The 23,415-nt window shown below is 44.1% G+C and overlaps 1 protein-coding gene across 2 annotated transcripts in view; it reads left to right on the forward strand.

Moving 5' to 3' along the window:
* Window positions 1–23,415, forward strand: part of ZNF704 (zinc finger protein 704) — a 239,806-nt gene that overhangs the window by 181,419 nt on the left and 34,972 nt on the right. For both annotated transcript variants that reach the window (XR_006706522.1, XM_045454794.1), the window contains exons 3-4: window positions 9,462–9,565; window positions 14,059–14,306. Coding sequence is in view for 1 of the 2 variants with exons in the window: in XM_045454794.1 (XP_045310750.1) it covers window positions 9,462–9,565; window positions 14,059–14,306 (352 nt within the window). In the remaining variant the exon portion in view is untranslated. The remainder of the gene's footprint in view (window positions 1–9,461; window positions 9,566–14,058; window positions 14,307–23,415) is intronic.

Genomic DNA, 23,415 nt, shown 5'->3' on the forward strand with positions numbered 1-23,415 from the left:
TCAGAACCCCGATGGGTCACATGACACAGCCAAGGCTTCCAACCTCCACTGGGCCTGCTCTGCTGCCTACCAGACTTCCCGCATCCCAGTCAGTTTTGTTTGAAACCTTCTGCATGCCAGAGTCCCCCCTCCCACTTCCCAGGTGGAAACGTGTTTGCTTCTGAGGAGGGAACCACAGCAGAGACCTCAAAGAAGAAACGCCATCCACCTCCCGAGCCCCACACCTACAAATGTGCCTGCACCCAGGCCGTGTTCGTTCTCCTCACTCCACTTATAACTCTAAAGCTAATTCCACCCAAGCCCAGGACCCCACTCTGCAGCGTCAGTAAAGACCTTGTCCGTTCATAAACCCTTCTCACCTGCATCTGCAGCCTCTCCAAGGCTACTGGCACTTTCCTGTCAGCCTTTCAATGTGCTAGAGTTCCATTCTTCTGAACTGACTCCCCCAAGGAACCACACTCTTCCTCGCTTCATGGCGAAGATTCTTTGAAGAGTCATTTATAGTCACAACCTCACTACCCATTCACTCCTCAACCCATAGCCATGCCGCTTCCGTTCCTGCTGAAGTTTCTGCCTACTTCCAGGCTGCTAGTTCCAGGGGACTCTGTCCTGATCTGTGTTGGCCAGTCTCCCACATCCTCAAAGAGGATGCCCTCCTTGAGATCCTCTCCTGTCTTAGACCCTCTAACCCTCTAACTGCTCTCCTCAGTTCTTTTCTACCATGCTGTGCACCCCTGCTCCGTGTCCCTGCGTGCAGGTGGGAAAACAGCTTGGGCACGGCAGCAGACACAGAGAAAAGCTGGTGTGAACGCGAGGGAAGAGCGAGGTCTTGGAGGCAGGTGCGGATAGCACAGGTGGAGGCATGGCTTCAAACAGGAAAAGCAACATTTCCGCCTACCTACCTGAGAGACTGAAGAAAGGAGGTGAAAAGGTGGCATGTAATAAAGGCCATGCCTGGTGGCCTCAATTTTCTCTATAATGTAGGAGGTAAGAGTATCTGCTTTTCGGGTTTGTGGGAGTTGAACCTTGGAGAGCGAGGTGAAGACCTGCGATAATCCCGAGTGTGAATGGGAAGCTGAGCTGGCCAAGGACAGGGGAAGGATCTGAGGGAGTGAAGCGCGGGTAGAGTCTATGCAGAGGATGGGTCCACTCAGCAGTCTTCGGTGTTTTCCATCAACACTTGGCTGCCCCGGGTTGGAGGAGGAGAGAGCAGCCGGAGAGGGTCCAGCCAGGGTTTGGTTGTTCTGGGCCAGTGAAGCAAAAGGCTCCAAAGGCTGGGGATTCAAGGTTGCTGGTGAGAGAGAGGTCCAGGTGTTCAACCGGGGAACCCAAACTGTAGGGAAGAAGTAGGCGGCGTCGAGCTGGTGACCTGGGAGAAAATGTAAGAAGCTAGAGACTGGCTGTCCCTGGGGGATGTAAGTGCAGGTGCGGTGAGACGTTGGGAGCTAGAAGGAAAGGAGCAGCGTGAGGCTGGGGAAGAGGAATGACAGGTTATGGCCAAAATGAGATCCGTGTTCTCGTTTTTATTCATATTATGGAAGTTTCCTGTAAGCACAGAGTGTGAGGATCATTGAATCCCTCAGCACCCATCGCCTTGCTTCTACAGTTGTCAGCCTTTCACCCATCGTATTTCATCTAATCGTCCCCCAACTCATATTTTTGGGGGTGGGGGAGTGGGAGGCTGAAGTACATTAAAGCGAGTCCTAGTTTTCATGTTATTTCACCTATAAATACTTCAGTAGATAAAATTTGGGGTTTTAATCTGAGAGCAGTTCACCGAAATAAGAGTTTGGGTAAAGAGTGATGAAAACAGTTACGTGTTTAGTATATGCCAGATATTTTACATGTACTATTTAATTCTTCCAAAACCCTGTGAGGTTGTTGTTATTATCGCTCCCATTTTATAAACAAGGAATATGAAGCTATACAAAGCCACATGATTTGCATAAAACCACTCCGCTCGTAAATGCAGTTTCTGGGGACTAAACCCCAGTCCATCTGACTGTGGTGGCCTTCCTGTCAAGTTCAGCACTCTGCTCAATGTTGTTGGGGCAAAGGGAACAGAAACTACAAAGTTAGGAAGTGGGATGCTCTCCCTACATCTCCTAGGATCATAATTCCAGATGAGGTAAAAATAATGGCTGGGCAACTGGGTGGCTCAGTCGGTTGAGCATCCGACTTCGGCTCAGGTCATGATCTCGCGGTTTGTGAGTTGGAGCCCCGCATCAGGCTCTGTGCTGACAGCTCGGAGCCTGAAGCCTACTTCGGATTCTGTGTCTCCCTCTCTCTCTCTCTCTCTCTGCCCCTCCCCTGCTCATGTTCTGTCTCTCTCTGTTTCTCAAAAACAAATAAATGTTGAAAAAATAATAATAATGGCTGTAATTTTGGTGCCAAAATATTTGGTGACTTTTAGGGGAAAGAGGTGCTAATGGAAGGGCTGGTAGACACTCAAACAGGAAGAAAGACAGAGAACAAGATAGCTGCACACCTGATCTGCAAGGGCTAGGGTTTCCACATGCAAGTAAAGAAGGATGGTCTAGGGGAGCAGGTTGAAGGCCAACAGTGGGGGCAGGGGGATGACAGGGGGGACAGGGTGAGTAACTCTAATGGAAAGGAGGAGTGACCCTAGGGGAAAGCCCCGGTACAGTAAAAGGGGAGAGGGTACGTGAGGGGCTATTCATAGTAGAATACAGAGTGCAGTGAGCAGAGCGACCAAGGTCAGGAGAGAAGTCATGGTGAGGATCCAAGAGGAGAGAGCAGCAGGCGGGAGAAAGAGCAAAACAGGACTGAATGTCATCTTTTTTGGCAAAATGAATTGGATATCACAGCAATTGCCTGGTTCCACGCTACTCAGCATGGGCCAGTGACAGTCTTCAAACTCTGTTCCCAGTCTACCATGAGCTAGGTGCAGAAATTGAGGAGAAGCAATAGTTTAGAGGCTCGCGTAGCAATATGACAGAGCCACAATTGCCATGGGCCCGTTTGTCTTGTATTTTACAGAAGTATCGATCCATGACAGATTAGAGATTCCTTTAAACTGATCCTTCACTGAAAGGGGAACCCTTTTGCACTGCTGGTGGGAATGCAAACTGGTGCAGCCACTTGGGAAAACAGCATGGAGGTTCCTCAAAAAATTAAAAATAGAACTACCCTATGACCCAGCAATGGCACTACTAGGTATTTATCCAAAGGATACAAAAATGCTGATTCTAAGGGGCACATGCACCCCAATGTTTATAGCAGCACTCTCAACAACAGCCAAATTATGGAAGGAGCCTAAATGTCCATTGACTGATGAATGGATAAAGAAGATGTGATACACACACACACACACACACACACACACACACACACACATACAATGGAATAGAAAAATATATGATTTCACTCACATGTGGAATTTAAGAAACAAAACATGAACATAAGCAAAAATAAGATAAAAAGAGAGAGGGAGGCAAACTATAAGAGACTCTTAAATATAGAGAACAAACTGAGGGTTGCTGGCAGGGAGTTGGGTGGGGGGATGGCCTAAATGGTCCATGGGCATTAAGGAGGGCACTTGTTGGGATGAGCAGTGGGTGTTATATGTAAGTGATGAATCAGTAAATTCTCCTGAAGTCATTTTACACTATATGTTAACTAACTTGGATCTAGATAAAAATAAATAAAATGATCCTTCACCACAGGTAGCTTCAGAAGTACTAGTCTGTATTGCCTATGTATTATGATGTGTTTGCTCTGATTTTCCCATCTCGTTTGATCAAGCCCACCAGACACTTTATGCAATAGGTAGCTTCCTTAATCTTCCCTAGAGCCGTTAAAAGAAACAAAACTAAAATGAAATTGGAAGGGTTAACATTAAGGAGACTCCTGCTCTTGCTACAAAATGCCTTTAGAAAGGAAACAAAGTTTGGTGCTTAATCGCACCAAATTAGAGCTGGTTACCGTGGGCTTTTCTGTACAAGAGATTTCATTTTCTGACTTCATTCCTTGTTTTAGGATTATCACAAGTTTTAAAAGTAATCAAACTTGGTCTAGACAGCAGATTTCTGTAGTTGCTAAGGAACTGGATTAGTGCTAATCTAAGGAATGTATTATTCATTTTTATTTCCGTTTGTTACTACAGTGCTTTAATTGCAGATAAATGTCTTTTATGGCTCTCCGGGGTGTAAAACGTTTCTCTGTTAGCTGGTGGGTTAGCCAGGGGAGACCGTGTTTGCATGCACCCTCGAAGCAGATGGCATTCAGGCATGAAGTGACTCAAAAGAACTAAAAAGGCTTCTTGCAGTATAAACAATAGGTGGCCTTGTCAGCACAGGCCACGGCCGAGCGCCCAGGGCCCGACCAGCATAAGACCCAGGGCCCAGGGCCGAGTCGGCTGAGGCTGCCCACACTCCTGATTGCCTCTTCATGTCGCAGATGATGTCATTCTGCAACCTGCTGCCACAGTCACCAGGCAGTCGGTTCCTCAGATAAAAGATTGGTTGTCAAACAAAGGAACTCATTTTCCACACGACAGCCAGAGTGAGCTTGTTGAAAAGCAAGTCTGATAGCATCGCCCCAACCTCCATGACCTCTCCAACCCCACCCTGCTCGAAACACTTTAGTGATTCCTGGGGCCTTTAAGATGAGGGTTAAAACCTTTACAGAACTTCGAAAGCCCCACCCAGCTGTCCCCTCTCCAAGTGCACAGGACACTTACTGTGCTCAGCCTTTTTCTGTTCCTTTTGTGAAGGAGCCTTGCCCTTGCTTTTGCACCACCCAGCCCAGAGCTCTCTTAGGCAGCATCAGTGCTCGCTTCCCGTCCCCCTTAGCCGGAAGCTCTCTCCTCAGCCCAGGGGTCTCCCCTTCCCCAGCGGTGCCTAGATAGAGCCTCCTCAAATCCATACCGCTCCTTCCTGCACTTGTCACATCTGTAGGTTAATGTTTATTTGCTGTGTGTTTGATTAAGGACTGGTTTTTCAAGACTAGAGCTCAGGAAGGCACAGACTCTGCCTGATTTTCCTTCAGACCGTGTTTCCAGTTGCTAGAAGAGCCCCTAGCACATGGCTAGTACCCAAGACTGAGGACTGAAGGCAGAAATTCTTACACATAAAATCCAAACCGCCTTCCAGGCTTTGGCTATTTGTGAACAGCCCTCAAGAGCCATGATGTCATGGGCTGTGCGGTTGCCAAGGTCCTGTGAAGCTCCAGTGAGGGACCAGCAGCTGGCCCTCCATGAGCCAGTTGCCACGTCTTACAGAGTAATTCCTAAGAACTTACAACAGTTCTGTTCACCATGAAAGATAATAACACCCCCCCCCCCAAAGCAACAACTGCTAGTTCTGGTGCCTCATAAGAAGAGCAAGTGAAGTAATCTAACACTGTCCTCTTTCAGGGGAGAGGTGTGCGACGGGCATATTCGCGAATTTGACGCTCGATAATAGCCAACATCTACGGAACTCCGACAGTGGCTGAGATTGTGTCCTGGTGCTCGTGTGTGTTTTCTCACTGAATCTTCTCAACAGATCTCTTTTTATCCTCCGTTTACAGATGAAGAAACAGAGATTCAGAGATGTCAAGTGATTTACCCAAGGTCACAGAGCTAGTAATGGCACAGAGTAGACTTGAAGCCACGTGATCTAATTCCAGAGCCTGCACTCTTGACCATTACCGTTATCACCTCTCCCAGAGAGGTCCAGGATACATCCTTCCCAGATATCAAGGGATTCCTGTCCTCATAGACTAAATACCTCTTTTCATAGAGTAGTTGTCCCTTAGTCTGACACTTTGAGTTTGAGTCAAGATTTAACTATAAATAGCTAAATAGCCTTCCTTTAGCTCCTTCCCTTTCCAAACATTTTCAGTTGTGATTCATTTCTAAAATACAGATTGATCATCTCTCTCCCAGGTTGATGAATGTTCAGTGGCTTCTCTCTGCTTAAAAGAATACGACAAACCACTTAGCCTGGCACAAGGCCCCGTGAGCTGGCCCAGGGGTGTCCTCTCTCATCAGCCACTACATCCTTCAAATAGGACTGTAAGCAGACGGCAGGCCAAAGACTTGCCTGCTTTCCTGCCTGAAATGGGATCCTGTCATCTTGAAATCCTATTCTTCCACCCAAGCCAAGTCAACGTGAGGAACAAATCCTGTGTATGATGACAAGTATTACTATCGTCTTAAAATAATTCTAAATTTTACTACGTTCCATAATGTTCAACAAAGTCTGAGAGGAAGGATTAATTGAAAAAGACCTCAGCCTTTTGCAAACATGGGGTGGATAAGGTTTTCAACAGTAGGTTCAAATTCAGTTTCAAATCAGGAAAGAATATTTCACATCACCTCTGGTGGGTTTCTTTTTCCCTCGACAACTGTAAACCTACCAGAAGGCCTTTCTGGCAATTTTCTCAAAGTGTAACAAACTCTACTTTGTATATCATCTCTTCCTGTTTAATTATAAGGATTTGAATTTGCAGCCCAAATTAATCAGTAATTAGATAGTACTGAACCAAAAGAAATTAAACAAAGATAAAAACAAAAACACAACTCAGCACAAGACCACATCATCTGGTAACATTTCATGCAGCGTGAGAAAATACTCCCAGAGAGATACAGGTTAATTGAATCAGTAACAACGTATTCTTTAGATTTTTTTTTTTATTATTGTTGTCAGTGGCCTCCAATGCCAGTGGGAAAGTCAGAGGAAATACAAACACAAAAACGCTCTGATGGTTCTAATGTTTATTACTCTTTTCACTCTTGGTCAGAAATCCAGTTTATGACACTCAATAATTGTTTTGAAATGTAGTCGTAGACTTCGGCAGTGCAAAACAAGTGCGTATTTTATAATGATACATTCCCTGTTGATCTTCATATTTAAAAAATAGATCGGCTTTTGAGTTAATTACCAGTCAGACCTCTAAAACAAAATGTTCGCCTTAGATGTGAAAAAAGAAATCCAAAAAGATACAAAGCAGATTGAGGAAGGAAAAATAAAGGTCCCTGAAACGAAGATGTAAGTGGGGGGAGAGGCCTGACTATATAGCAAGCCCCAGAGGGCAAGGGGACTTCTCCCTCTAGTCATGCCATTTCTCTGTGCCAAGCTCATACTGCTTATCCTGGTTCTCAAGCCTTTTGTTACTAAGAGAAAGAGAAGGCGGACGGTTGGAAAGAGAAGTCAGCCTCTCCAGTAATCCAGTCTTGAAAGACACCACAGCAGCCTGCTCCTGTGTGCCCCCCACTGGCATGGAGTGATCCTGACAGTTGGGCTCTGGGGAGGGCAGACCGGCAGGGGAACCCCAAGGTCTAGACAGCAGGTTGTAGAGCAAACCTTTCTCCTTCAAGGCCTCCAATTACTCCCTCCCCCTGTGACTACATAGGGAGATAGAGTCAACCACACACTCAAATTTATCTTAAGGCACTTTGAGTTCTTTCTCTGGTGCTGTTTCAGGAAGCTTTGTTTCTGTAAGACATTGGCATCACCTTTCCTCCCAAGTATGAGGCTCGTGTAAATTATGGATGTTGTAAAATCTTTTAATTGTGTGCCAAATGAATGAGCATTTTTTTCCCCGTAAGTGTATGAAATTGTCTTGAAAACTCCTGCAAAGTGAATTTCACTGTGTACTTTCAAGCTTGCTTTCTAGAAGCATTGAATTGCCATTCTCTGTAAAAAAACAAACAAAACAAAAAAAAAACAAAAAAAAACCTAATTTGTCTTTTGATAGAACAATTTGCCAAGAAAGAGGGGAAGGTGCTTTGAGAAGAACTATGGAAGGAAATTTGAAAGATTCTCCTCTTTTGGCATCTAGGATGGAAAGAGTAAGCTTTGTTTAGTAATTCAGGGTCATCGTGGACATTGGAGAGCCGAATTGTAATGATTTTTATGACCTCGTGGTGAAATAAATTAAGCAGCCCCTAACTTTGGGGATACTTTGATTTTTCTCCAATTTATGAGTCTCTTTTCCCAGTGTATTGTGAAGTGATGCTATAAAGTCTCAATCTCTAAGAGTTCATCGCTGTTACAAATTATACGGCACCCCTTGAATGAAAGCCGTATTTGCCAATGTGACATTCATTTGTCAGTATGGTTTATTAATCCTCTGTTGTACTTCTTCAACTGTTCCCTAATTTGAAAATGGAAAATGTTCATCTCTCAGGAGGTGGCACAATTTATCTGATGTCAATGTATTACGTAAGTCTTTGCCTCTTGATATTAACTTCTTTATTGAAATAAGCTTCAACAAGCTGACTCCAGTTCACAATGACCATTATCTCAGGAACCTTCACTCAGGGTTCACTGGCCAGAATTAATGAACCAGAGTAACCTCTCCATCTCAATGAATGATTACCAGTGGCTCTTCACTGTAACAGCATGGTAACTACTCCTATGACCTATCCTTCCTCTAGGAGAGTATAGCAAAGCAGAGCACAGGAGTTTAAATACCTTTAATTGCCTTTCTCCTCCACTCTCTACTACTTCAATAAATGGCTCTAGTGAATGCTCACGCCACAAGCCTGGGAGCCAGCCTGGATTGCTCCCTTTTGCTCGTTTCCCACCCTCGGAGCATGAGCCAGTCCTGCCAGATTACCTGCCACTGTCCCCACCCTAGTCCTAGCCGCTATTTTTCCTCTTGTTTTGACTCCCAGCAGTTCTCTCCTACTGGCCTCCCTGCTTCTGGTCTGCCTTCCCTAAAGTCCATTCTCCACATAGTAGCTCAGGTAGTTACTTTTAATCATATTGTGTCACTAGGCCTGCTTAACGCCTTCCACTTAGAATAAAATTGAAGTCGCTCCCATGGCCGCAGGACTCCACATGACCAGCTTTGCACCCCTCTCCCCTTCTCACCCAAAGTAGGTGGTTCTTCAAATATCTGGCGCTCACTCCTGCCACTTCGCCTTTACACAGCTGTCCCTTGTGCTAGGAGGGCATGTCCCTACCTCCTTAGGACTGACCCCTCCCCCTTCACACTTCACCTCAGATGTCATCTCCTCAGAGAAACCTTTCCTGACCACCCTGAGTGCAACCTCCCTCAGTCACTGTCACGCCAACCTGTTTATACCCTTCATAGCACTTGTTACTATCAGAAATTATTCTTCCCTTTTCTCTGTTTACTGATAACTGTGTTTCTCCCCACCGGCCTTGTCTGTTGTTCACTGTGTGTCACCTGTGCCTAGAACAAGGTCTAACCTGTAGTTATAGTTCTAACCTACACTCTCAATAAAACACTTGTCAGATAAATATCCAATGAATGAATCCTTCTCTTCCTCATCCTATAGGATTTTGACTGGATCACTTAACCTCCGGACCTCAGCTTCCTGATCTGTACAATAAAGCTAACAATCCTTTGGGTTTTCATGGGGATAAGTTAAAGGAGCAAATGTGTGTAGTAGCATATGATACATGGTACTTGTGGGGTACGTGGCCCATTGTAGGCAGAGTAAGCACAGATAACAGTGTCCCCCCCCCCACCCTGTTTGACAGGAAATCTTCAGAGGAACTGGACATGGACAAGGTGACAGCAGCAATGGTACTAACCAGCTTGTCCACCAGCCCTTTGGTTCGAAGCCCTCCTGTGCGGCCAAACGGTAAGCCTGGGGTCTGGGGCACAGGGAAGGGCCCCCTGACACCAAGAACAGAGCCTCTCTTTGAGGGCTCCCGTTCCTATCAAACATAATAAACAAGTAACCGCCACCCATTAGCAGAAAGCAAGGGGAAGTATGTGTAGAAGAAAGGGAGACCTCACAGCTATCAGCCTCCTGCTCATCTCCCCAGAGACCTCACAGCATCTCATCCCTCCATCCATCCATCCATTCAGCTCACATTTACTGAGCTCCATCACCTGTCCAGAACATATCTTTCAGTTCCTGTGTTCCTTTTTTCCTAGATAAATGGAGATTGGTCCAATGAAGTTATTTTCACCAGCATTATTTCTGTTCAATTGGACAGGCAGTTGGATCAAAGAACTCTGAATATTAAATATTTTGAAAAAGTATTGTCCCAATAGAATAATAACTATTAATTAAATAAAAGTATGTAGTCCATTCACTTATTCAATATATATTTATTAGGTACCATGCTAGATGATTTGAATACATCATTGAAAACAGTGTTCATAATCATTCATATTGTACAGTTCCTTTAGGGAAAAAAAAAACAACTATCATATTAATGGCTAGCATTTATTAAGCACTTACTGTATGCCAAGTACTAAGCTTGCTTTTTATCATGTAATTCTCACAACTCTATGAGATGTTATTATCACTGTTTTACAGATGAGTAAACTGAGGCACATGTGGATTAACTGACGTTTAAACAGCAGAGCTGGCTGAAATTCTATTCCATATCTTTCTAATTCCAGATCTGCTTAGTCGTAATATAATATTGACACATATAATTCAGTGTGATAAATTAGGAGGGAAATGAAGTGGGAAAGCTTGACCCAAGATCTATCAAGAGGAGCTATGTGTTCCTGCCTAGGAGTTTGGACATTGATCTGAGGCTGTAGGATAGCTATGATGTGGGCACTGGAAAGTTATGATTGGGTTTACAGGCAAAACCAAAAAACAGAACGTGTGAGCGTCCTGGGCCTTGGTGGTCACAGTAGGGATGAATAGGACATAAATGAGAAATGTGAAGAAGGTAAAGTCGACAGGACTGAGTAATGGACAGAGAGGATGAAGGAGAGGGAACAGCGAGGGTGACTTCCCGGCAGTCGGTGTGCTTCCGGAAGAGGCCCACTCCCCAAGACAGAACAGAGTAGAGAAATAGGTCTATGGGCAAATGTTTGAGCACGACGTGGGGTTTCTGAAGATGATGCTAAGTCTGGTTTGAGACATGTTTAGTAGTCAAAACCTGAGGATTTTTCAAGGGTCCATGTCTGGTGGAGATTTGGGTGTAACCTAGGACAGAGGCCTGGGCTTTCCGTGTGGAACTGGGAAGCCATACGAAGAGATGAGATCACCTCAAGGGAGTTGTGTAAAAAGAGTGTAAAGAGAGGATGGCTAAGGGGGATGGTAAGGCCCTTCATCAAGTAAGGGACCAGCAGAGGGAAAAGAGCCTGAGGGGAGCCTGACGGGTTACCACAGAGGTAAGGGAGAACCAGGAGAGTGTGGTTTCATGCAAGCCAAGGGAAAAGTGTGTTTCAGGGAGAGACTCTGATGCTGCAAAAGGTCAACCATGAGAAGGACTAAATTTTGCATCAAGTAGAAGGTCACAGGTGGTTTTGGCAAGATTATTCACAGCGGACAACCCCTGGGCGGAAGCCAGACTGAACTTCAGTTCAAACTTCAGTTCACTGAAATGTCAGCCACTGAGACCACTGGATGAAACTTTGCAGCAAGAGAAAACCTTCTCTTAAAAGCCAGTCGAGTCAATTATGGGATTGAGCTATGGTTCACACATAATTTGGTTTTAAGCAGGAGGTGTTAAAATAAGTATGTTGAACGTCCGGTGAGTCCTGACCACAACTTACTCCAATCCACCTGGGGTATAAGGTGCTCTTGAAATGAGCCTAACCGTTCCTATTAAGTGACCTGATCGGGGCATGTTGGAAAATAGGTATCCTGACTTCCCTTTCTCAGCTTGGCAACGCCACTAAAGAAAGAGTACAGTGAGAGCAAAACTGAAGCACCCCCAAAAGCAATCATAGGAGAAAGGAATTGCAGAATTTCATGGAATCCTCAGAGGAGGAGAAGTATATTTTAATGTATTCATCATTTTTACCAAATACCATTTATTGCATTCTTTTTTAATTGAGAACATCTTTAATGTTCCTTTGTATTAAAAGGTTAGAATCAAAATAAAGTGTTCACTTCTTCAATGAAAACTTTTGTTAGCATAGTTATAAAGAAAGTAATTCAGTGTTCATTATGATTTAAAAAATAACTACCCAACTAATAATCCCAAATTGTCTATTATCTCTCATTTAGTCTACAACAGGAAGCAAATTCTTAAAAAAGGAGAACAGTTTATGATAATGAAGGAATTACCAAATTTTTTAGAAATAAAAAAACTGTCGTGATCCTTTTCTGTTTCTGGGAAGAATCATTTTGTCAGGATATGGGTCTGCAAAGAGAGTAAGAGTCCAGCAGTATATGTCTGCATTTTGGGCAAATACTTATTTAAGAAGACAGGATCCTCTTAAAAAACAAACAAAAAAGGAAAACTCTGAATTGGTTCTGATTTTTTTCTGAAAAATCTATTTCTATATTCTATATCACATTGTCCTTCTGTTTAAATGGTGTTTCTAAAGGTCATTCACAAGTAAACAGATTAAATTTTGGCACTGACACGAAGCAAGGTAACCACACTATAATCATAGTTGATTCTCAAAATAAATTCAGTTCCTCACAGCGAGCATGATTACACATCTAGCACCATGAACGTATTTTGTTTTGTAAGTGCCTACTACAGTGTATTTATAAGCTTCCTAAGCCTGCCAAGCAAGTGTCTCACACCAGGTTCTATTACTAAGGCCTTACATTAGGCTCCTCTTGAAGTCGTGTTGTCCTGAATGGAGGTTTCTTATTTTCTACAGGCAACTTGGGTCCCGTCAGTACATCAGTCTCTGTGTAGACTGCAGAGGTGAGATGCTAATCTGGTTTTGTTGAGGCCGGCGAGGTGTGAGCCCTCATAAATGACCACTGGATTCTGTTAGAGCCTTGCTTTAATGATATGGGTAACTTACATCTGGCATTTCAACTTCAAACTTCAGTCTCGGAAGTGAACTTTTTGTTTGACCTGGCTGAGGAAGATGCTAGAAATCTATAATTATGTGAAAGTGGTTAATAAATTTTTCCATGAATGTTAGTCTACTGTTTACCTTCATTACTAATGACACAGACGTTAGCAGCATATTTTAATGAGGCATCTTGAGATTCTTCCCCCCATGTACTTAGACTATAGTTTTAATATATTCAGAATGCATATAAATATGAAGCAGAAATTATCCTTTAAAAAGAAGGTAGAATTTATGCAAGTGCTAATTAAGATTGGGTATCTTCAAAGGTAAAGCAAATCTTCAGTGATTAAAAGAGCCCCCCCCCCCCCCCCCCGCCCAAAGACATCCTAACTGGGCAAAGATCTCTCTACATTAGCAGACATTTCATAATGTTTCCCCACAAGTGGAAAGGTAAAATTCAACACCAGTCTTACCAGTAATCATTACCAATAAATTCTCCTCTGATCTCCATTTTGCTGGAGACAAAGGAGGCTGCTCACAGCACAGGGCCCACACGCATGAAGGAGAAAGACCCATGGGTAGACCAGGGTTTGGGCCTCATGCCCACAGGGTTACACAGTAGTCGTGTGGCAAGTCACTTAACATCCTGGTGCCTCAGGATCCCCATCTGTACAGTAGGCATAACAGTCCTTACTCTGAGAGACAGATGTTGTGAGAATGCATGAGATTGTGTGAATGAGTTCTGTGAAATGTAAAACATTCACCAAATGTAAGGCACTATCATTTGTTATAATAAGCAGCTGTTAAAATAAGGTAGATGGCTTTAGGTAACTATCCAGAAATTATTCTCTTAGGTTCTTAAACCTTAGACTAACTTTTTCTATACATGTAATCCAAGGACCACGGACCTACGAGAAATTCCTTTTAAAAAGTTAAAATAGGGGATGGGGGTGGGGGGAGACCAGTGCCAATGATTTCTTTCTTAGAAATGTAGTCAATAAATACATACAGGGCTCCCCAAACTTAGTGAACAAGAACATCTTATTTTTTTCTCATTTTCATATAATTTCCACTGTCATCCTGAGAAGCTAGTGTTGAACAAAACAACACACGTCAGAAAACTGTTAGAAAAACCTGTTATGTGATTAAAATAGCAAAATGTTTATCAACTATAATACGATGCGATTTTTTTTTTTTTTTTTTTGAGATTCTGAGTAAATGTTACATACGCAGTCGTTGCAAAGTATGGAGTGGGCTGCAAGCGCTTTCAAGAGCATAGAATCGAGGTTCCCCCCCCCCCCCCGCCCCGTGCTCCCCACCCCCCACCCCCCACGCTCCGCCTGGAACACAGCCAGCTCGCGCTGACAGCACTGACACTGTGTTTGTGTGCACGGACAGAGGGCCTCAGCGGATCCTGGAAGGAGGGAGGAGGCGTGCCTTCCAGCAGCAGCAGCAGCGGCTACTGGAGCTGGAGCGCCCCCAGCGACCAGTCCAACCCGTCCACGCCGTCGCCGCCGCTGTCGGCCGACAGCTTCAAGCCCTTCCGCAGCCCCGCGCCGCAGCCGCAACCGCAGCCCGACGACGGCATCGACGAGGCGGAGGCCAGCAACCTGCTCTTCGACGAGCCCATTCCCAGGAAAAGAAAGGTGGGTGTCGGCCACGCCGTTTTCGGGTTTTGGTTGCAGGAACGGCCGCCTTCGAAGGGCCGGTGTGAGCCTGGCGTGGCTGTTCTGCATTCCTGCTGCCCACGTCCCTTGGGAGCCACAGAAACAGCTCGTGCTCCCCTCTGACGTTCTCTGACGTTTCAAAATAAATTAAGGATCACGATTAAAAACAAAAATGATCACATCACGGATACGTTTCTTCCAAGTACACGTGTCCCCGGCCCCATCCTGTGGACGTTTCAACGTAAATTAAGGGTCAGGATTAAAAACAAAAATAATCAAATCACTGACATGTTCTTTCTACGTACACATGCCCCCCCACACACACCCCCCATCCTGTGTGTAAGAATTAACAACAGGCTTCAGATTGCACTTCAGGCTTGGTTTGGTGATTCACTCTTCGTGGGACTTATTTGTGTGTGTGTGTGTATAAAATAAAGGTAATATTCTATTTTCTCTTTTCTGTTTCCGTAAGCCCTGAAGGGTTGTTGGGAAGACTATTTTGCGTCTAATTTTTATAAAACCGGGTTGAAACTTACGTGCAAACTGACATATAAACCTATGTACTACCTACATGCTAAAAATGATATAGTTGCCAAATTAAAAGTGAAAAAGGAGACCTAATTAATTGATTATACTTTCATTTAATCCTCACAGCAGTCCTGCTGGTAAGTATTCTATTCCCATTTTGATACGAGAAGGTTAAGGAGCGAGAGGTTATGCATCAACTCACTGCTGTCATGCAGGTTAGAAAGGGCTAGACCTGCCATTCAAACACAGGTCTGCCTGGACCTAAAGCTCAGATTCTTTTCATTTTCTTCACATACATTGAAATTATTATGTTTACTCACAATTTTTGGAAAGTATTGCTATTTCATAGAATAGAGCAATGCTACTGCTACATCTAGAAAACACTTTAACGTTATTTTTTAAATCGCCGTAAAAATGTGAAACTGTTACTTGATATGTTGGTATTTTAATTTGTCATTGGTAGCTTCCTTATTAATGACTATTCACAAACAAAAATCCAAAGCAAAGCCCCGAGTACTGCAATGCAACCTGTTTTTTTTCCCCCAATTCATTCCAAAGAGCAAAACAAAGAGATGGCATCGGTCCAACTGTCCCTCCCTGCTTCTCTCTCAGCATCATTCAGCATGTGTAACAGTAGAGGTTGTACAGGCTCTCTCTCTACCCAGAGAAGAGGGCATTCATGTGGTCTCCTGTCCTTCCCAGGGGCAGTGGCATGGAGAATTGCTGTTTTACATACAAGTCCCCTAGGTGGAGGGGGAAGGCTGGAGTGGCTCCAGCATCCTGTGGGGCCCCAGGGACTGAGTCTTCACTCGACTAGTCAGGGAGACAGGCTGGCACTTGTATCGGGGGAACCTGCAGGCAAGTTGGACCCAAAGCCTGCAGGTCTGTGCTTCAGGCTGCACAGACTTTCTCTCTGGGGTCACCTGAGTATGTAGTTGTGGCTCCCAGCAAGCAGGTCTTGGCATTGTGGCAAGGACTCCCGGCTCCGGGGAACCCCCGCCTCATAAGGTGCGCTGCTGAAAGCCTGCCCCAGCCTGTCGTCTCTAATGGAGCCACACCAGCCAAGTTCACACTCTTGCATTACGTTAAGTTGCACTGGCCACGTTTGTACTTAAGGTCTGTCAGCTTCGACTAAATTAGGGGATAGTCAAGTCACCAAAGGAAAAGAGCAAAAAAGCTTCATTACAAAGTGGCTTCATTTGAAGACAGAAGCACTCTGCAGTATACGGGGTAGTTGGAAAAAACACATGAATAAAAGCCATATTCTTCCTTCTTTCTTTCTGACTTTTCCAGCTAATCAGAGCCTGGATTTGCCCAGAGGAGTACCCCCTGCTGGCTGAAGCTCACCATCACTAACTTTTAAATCAGGGATCTTGCATAGATGTTGCCTGTTTATAACTTAAAGTTACTTTGAATAGTGTAATGAGAATGTGGGATGGTTACTGCTTATTTTTGTATTTATTAAGTGAACCAGCACAACGTCCTGAGATTGAGACGCAGCCACTTCCGTTAAGATTGGATGCTGGGTGGGTGGACACTGATGTGTAAAGAGGCAATAATGACTTGGGGTGAAAAATGCTGTGCTCATAATGTGGTAGAAACACGGTAACTGTGATGCGGTTGTTCTAGAGCTTTTAAAATCCTTTAAAGATTTCTAAGAGTTAATTTGCGTAATCCATTAGACACTATGTTCTAGTTGGTGAGACGCGTCATATCCATTTAAGACCATGGGCAGTTGTGATGGTCATATGTCTTGTGGGGATTGAGAACCTTCTAGATCAGTATTTTCCACACTGCAGGTTTCAATCCACTAGTGGGCTATGAGTCAATTTAATGAGCTGTGAATAGCACTTCTTTAATGAATAGGACAGAATAGGATGCATTGTACTCAATCAGGGTAAGTGTGGTTCCTTGATGTTTTTGTTTCAATTATGCACTTACCTGGGTCATGTACAAAAATGTATCTCTTACTGTGGCTCATGGTTTAAAAAGTTTGGAGGCTCCTGTTCTATGTTGTAAAGAGATAACATGGTAAGTGGTAAACGAAGAAGCACTGAACAGAAATCAAGATTCACATCCTAAACTCAACTTGGCCACCCTGAGAACTTAAGAAGATCCTGTATCCCTTTTGATTATCAGCTTCTTCATTTATAAACCAGGCAAACAGGTACTATCAAACCTCTCTCAGGATAATCATGAAGATTAAATGTGACCATAAGTAGAAAGGATGCACAAGCCCTAAAACCCCATGTACTGGAATGTAGCATCATTATAACAGACATTTTTAGACCCTATACAAAGGGGGAAGCAACATTCCCTAGATGGGATTATGAAGCAGAGGTCCTGATCTTTCTCCTCCTTATGAAAGCTCTCTCATCTCTTCTCCTACGTCTCCCACACATGGACATCTCACTCTGACCCCTTAAGGCGACCCATGTTCCTCTTACGGAAGGAGGAAGAGAGTATGAGATGTGCTGCCTAGACAAGGCATTATCTTTTACTATCAGCAGTGATGGAGAAACATTTGCTGGTAACAACTGCATTTGCGTATTTAGTTACAATTTACAACATGCTTTTAACATGTTTTTAGCAGTTTAACAACTATGCTATACCTTGGCACAGTTGTATCCCCATTCTGCAGAAGAGGCTCCCTAAGGTTACATGAATTGCCCAAGGTCCTGTAGCTTATAACGTGGCAGAGATAAGATCAGCCTAGCTGAAATAGCCAAGATGAAATTTTGGAAGCAAATTCAAGGAATCCACATTTCCCTCTGCCCACAGAGGAGAATAACACGGAAAGAAAATAATCAGATGCAGCTACAGCCAACGTTATTTGGCAGGGTGGGATTGGAGTGCAAAGGATCCAGAGAGAAATCCAAGGGCAGAGAACAGAACTCCAGGCTGTCTGCCACAGCCCACTACTTCCTGAATGAAGTACCCATCGCTCTTAAGAGGACCTTTAGCCAAGGTATTGGAAATGGGAGAAACAGAAATGAAAGCCTTCTTTCTCCTGGCTCTGGAGATCAGCCAACCAACTACCTCAAGCCCAGTGCTAGCAGAATTTTTTCTCTGGGATTTCAGACGAACAGACAGGCAGTTCTTCCATGCTCAGAGAAAAGCCAGGACCCAGACTACAGGGGACATGCAGTTCCGGTCATGACCACAAGGTGATGCAGTGACCCTAACTACCGACACTGTGGGAGCCTGGGAGAAAACAGTCTCTATAGTTTACCATCAATCCCAGAAGACCTCTAGAAAATCAAGAAGTGCTGATAACTACTTATGAATGTGCTTGTTTCCATGTCAGGTCCCTAATTCTGTCAGATTCTAAGTTTGTCCATCCCTGAACAGGATAAGAAAGTCCGGGCTCTGGAATTAGCACCCCAGCTCAATACTTATGTATTGAGCAAGTCGCTTGATTTCTCTAAGCCACGGTTTCCTCGTTTGTAAAATATGGATAATGATAGCACCCCACTGATGAGGTTGTTCTGAGGATTATATGAACATTATTGTTCATATTGAACATATCGTTCATGCTGGCTGCTAATACTTTGCTTTCCTTTCTACCCATTTGACAACTGACTGAATAGAAATTTGAGAAGCATAGGTGTGGAGAGAAGGGGGTGCTCACCTCCATTCTCCATCCTGTCCCCACATTGACTATATCAGTATTGCTGCAGCTCAAGACACTGGATCCCTCAGCCACTTCAGCTGACCTTGGTCTTATTTAGGGTTAATGGGAGAGGCCAGCCTACGTTCAGGTGAGGGGTGAGGACAACGGCGACAGGGGCAGAAATCAGGGGCCATACAAGGAAACCTGACTCAGGACTCCACATTTCAGAACATCAGCAGCAACTCAAAGACAATAACTACATCCCAGCCTTCATTATTCTCATTGATTTTACAAGTGTCTTGACCACGAACCATCTTACCCGGGGACTAGGGAGAATCCCAAGTCAGAGAAAAAAAATGCTGAGTGATCATAAGGTGCTCCAGCAATAGTTTTGTGAGTAGTAAACAATGAATTAATCACTTGCTCCACTCTGCATTTTCAGTCTTTCAGAACCAAAAAAGCAGTGAGTCACTTTAAATTGTGAATGACTGCTCTGAAAAGAAAACAAATGCGTAAAGCCCTCACGCATAAGCTGTTCCCAGTCTCTGCGCTGACTTAATTCCTAGCCCACTAATTCTGAGCAGAGAGTGCCTTCTGCAAGAAGAACCGCTGTTCCAGAAATAGACCCATCTGTTAGAACTGCTGGGGAGGGCGGTGCTAAGAAAAGCAGCTCGGGGTCACACCGTACGGATTTCATGGTGATGACACAGCATCGCCAGCCAGATCAGGGGAGCCGATTGGCCATGGAGAGAATCAGGACACAGAAGAATGAATCTAGGCACTTTAGACCTCAGAATAATCTACCACGCAGTACAGAAGATCCGGAGTATTGGACCTCGAAGGACTTCAGAAATCACCCACCACAACCTTTCCAAGTTACAGGACTGCTTGAACACATCCAGATATGTACAAATTCTCCTAAGGATGAGATGCACTTTTACAAGCCACTGATTGAGAAAACAGATCATGGGTACAGATTTTTGTTAACTCGTGAATGCTTTTGTCGTTGTTCTACAAATCATTTGAAATCAACTTTATTTCGGCATAATCGCCACTTAATAAAATGAACCCATTTTAAGTATACAGTGCAGTGAGTTTTGACTAATTTCTCCACCTGGGTGACCCCCGCTGTAATCAGGCCAGTAGTTCAGCACTCCTCATGCCCCTCTGAACTCAGATGCCCCTCACAACACCTGCAAAAATAGACAGCCAGTTAGTGACCTGACTTCTGTCACTATAGGTCCATTTCACACATTGCAGACTTTCCTGTAGATGGAATCCTACAGTGTGTGCTTTGTAGTGTACAAAAATCCCACGTGTTGGCAACAGGAACTCTCATTCATCTCTGGTGGGAATGTAAAATGGTGCAATCACTTTGTAAAACAGTTTGGCAGTTTCTTATAAATTTAAATAGACGCTTACCATATGACCCGGCAATTCCACTCCTCGATATTTACCTAAGAGATAAGAAAACATATGTCCACAAAAAGACTTGCAGACTTATGGTTCATAGCAGTTTCATTCACTATCACCCCATGCTGCAAACAACCCGCATGTCCATAAAGAGGTAAATGGATAAGCAAATTGTGGTATATTCATTCAACAGAATACTACACCACAACAAAAGGAAATAAACTACTGATATGTGAAACAGTGGGCAGATCTCAAAAACATTATGCTGAGGTAAAATAGCCTGACACAAAAGAATGCATTCTCTATTATTCCATTAGAAGAAATCTTTTTTTATTTTTAAATTTTATTTGTCATCACAGCATCTATAAGCAGTGCCTGTAGATGGGAGATGTTTGATCCACATTTGGTATACATTTGAATTCACCCATCACTTCGCATTAACCTCACACACACAGATTACTTGTTCAGTCCTCCTGTCGTACAAATAAAGAAATAAAGCCCTGAAGCTGAGGTGACGTGTATAAGGCTGCTTTCCCAATAAAGGAAAGAACTGGAACCCCTACCAGTTTCTAGGTAGGTAGTGAATTTTTAAATATGTCTGTTCACTTGCCAGTCTTTTGGAAGCTGTTGAGTGGACCTCTTAGTCCCCAAAGAGCCATTGGAGCCTCTGCCAAGCAGTGTGCATTCCTCCCACGTGAGGCAGGCTAGGGAGACATGTATAACACAGCAAACTCAGGTATACAGAATAATTGGATGCTCCCCTTCCATCAAGGACCCTGGTCCTCTCTGGGGAGGCTTAGATGTATCAATGTCCACCCCCAACACACACACACACAGACGTGCACACGCACGTGCACACACATACACACACGTACACCTACACATAACACCTCAATCGCCATATGAAACATACCCAAGGATCTTCACACTTTCTCTCAGAAAAAGCAACTTGGTATTAACCCCAGGCTGCTGTGTGGTAAAGTGGACAGTAAAGTGATGTTCATGTATCTTCTGGAACATAACTTTCATTGAACTTATTATCCCTAGACGTGTAATGTACTACTTCAAAACTCAGCCATGTTTCCACTCTTGGACTTGAAGGTGACCTTCAGCAGTCATCTTGTCAGTCCTGTGGACCAGTCTGGGTTTCTTCAGGAAAACAGAAGCCATTCCATGTATTCCAGATACGAAAAAATTCAAAAGCAGGGTTGAGCCTTGCCATGGGAAGGGCAAGCAGAGAAAAGATGAGGGAAGCCTTGGCCAGAGATCTCAGCCTGTCGCCCCAAAGCACCTGGCGTCTGAGACAGTCTGGAAACCGCTGCGAAGGTCACACATCTCCAGGAAGCTGTCTCCAGCCTTCATAGCCTACTGCACCAAAGTTGGGTGATTCTGAAGAGCTTGCCTGGAAGCTGCTGAGGAGCTCACATCCGGCGTGTTTGAGATCCCAGGAGTCTGCCTGTAACCGCTGAGAGCTTCACTCCTGTGGGGTTGTTGTGAGTGTGAAACTAGGCACATGTATGGAAGACCCTAGCACAGTGTGGTTCCCAGCCAAGGGTGGCCTCGTCTCCCTCGGACATCCTCCTCTGTGAACGTCTTTCTGTTAGAGCTGCGAGGGGCAGCCGGGGCAGAAGCACTGAAGGGCACGTTCAGACTCGGCCCTGCGATTGCCCCAGCAACTTTGCTTGCTTTGGCCTCCTTGGGAGAGCTAGGACCCATGTGGCAACTTGGGTGACGTTTACTTAGCTATTTTTTCCTGTCCTCCTCCTCCCATGGCTTGTTTTTTCTTTTCATGTAACAGTGAGTAGTCTGTTTGTAGACAAAGGATTTGTTTCCATTGGATGTCGTTAGGGGACTTTGAAAAGTACTTACCCACTATTTAAGGGGCCCCATGGTTTGACACAAGCACATCCTTCACCTACGTAGAGAGAAGCCACTTGATTTCATTCAAGTTGAGATATCCTTTTAATATACTGTTATTCTCCCAAATTAGTCAAGCAAGTGTGATAGGGTGACTCCATTTTTGAATAAATAACTTTCGAAAGTTGAAAGTAGGATAATTTTTACATTTGCAGATTAATGTAAACATAAGATCCCCCTCCCCAGTATTTCCACCATGGCGTAGTACATTTTTATTTGCAGGACATATACTCTCCTCAAAAAAGATAACGTTCAGATACTTTTATGAGCTGCTTTTCCCCTGTATCAGTCAAGGTTTGGGCAGAAAACTGGTGCTGTACTCAAGTGGAACAATTGAGAAGAGTTTAATGAAGAAGCTATTGACAAAGGTGTAGACAGGGTTCGGAGACATCAAGAGAAGTTACCCCAAAAGCTAACAACATTACCACCCCTAAGCCTGAAGAGGCAAATAAACAGAGAGGTTTCCAGAACCCAGGGGGTTACCAAAACTCTGAAAATACCAACAGAAGTGTTAGTTTTTGGAGAAGAAATGGAGCCACTGCCCACCTGTGGCCAGGCAGACAGGAAGTTGAGGGAATCCTCAACTACCCTCTTGCCTTTCAGTCTCTTCCCTTGCTTGCCCGCCTTCCATTGGCCAGACTCAACCAGAAACCAGTTGGCCAGGGTACCCGCTGATGAAGGTCAGCCTCCAGGCACTGAGCTGGGTGGAAGGTGGAGGATGGTGTGGGCCTGCACTAGGAGCTTGTTTTTTCACATCAAAGAAGTTTTTCTTACAACTTCATTTTTAAGGCTCCTTAATATTCAGTTATATGGAATTGATTTAACCAGTCATCTGATAATCCCCTCAGCAATCTTGACATTATTTCTGATTTCTCGCTGGTCTAAAAATCAGTGCCGTGAGCATCTCTATACACGCCTTTGGAGACATTTCAAATGACTTTCTTAGGATAGAGCCCCTAAAAGTTGATATTGGGTCAAAACGATAGATGTTTTCAAAGCTTCATCTGTATTGCTCTTAAATTTAGAGATAGCAAATATCTGTGCATGGGTAAATTATGAGGGCAGGGTTCTGGCAGGTTGGGATAAAATGGGATAATGAATGAAAGATGTCATTCAAAGGAAATGCCAAAAAGAAGAGGTAGAAGAGAAGTCAGGGCTTTCCCTCTGAAGGAGTTTGGGGTTGCCCCCTCCCAAAAGCCAGTTAAAGGTCTCCCCACTATGTGTAATTATGTTTCTGAGTTTGCGTTTGTAACCACCTTGCAAATCAGCAGGAACTTTCTCTATGCTTCTGGAGTATGATACTGCATAAAGTCCTCCCAATTGCTTATGCTAATGACCCAAATCATTGTAAATTAGACAATCATTTTTCCTGCTGCACATTTTCTGTTTTCTTCTGGTGAACTTAGACCTTCCTTGAGCACCTAGCATTGCAGGGGGTGTAAGTCTGGAAGAAAAAATTACTATATGGAGTGAAGAGAAAACCATCTATAATTCAGTGTGCACCATGCCTGCCATGGGCCTGTGCTAAGAAGTTAATTTACAGCCAGATAAGATCATCAGGTGGTAATCACACTGGGAAATCTTCTGGAATTTCACAGAATAATGATCTTTTGGACA

Source organism: Leopardus geoffroyi, chromosome C3 (genome assembly GCF_018350155.1).
Source record: "Leopardus geoffroyi isolate Oge1 chromosome C3, O.geoffroyi_Oge1_pat1.0, whole genome shotgun sequence".
NCBI lineage: Eukaryota > Metazoa > Chordata > Mammalia > Carnivora > Felidae > Leopardus > Leopardus geoffroyi.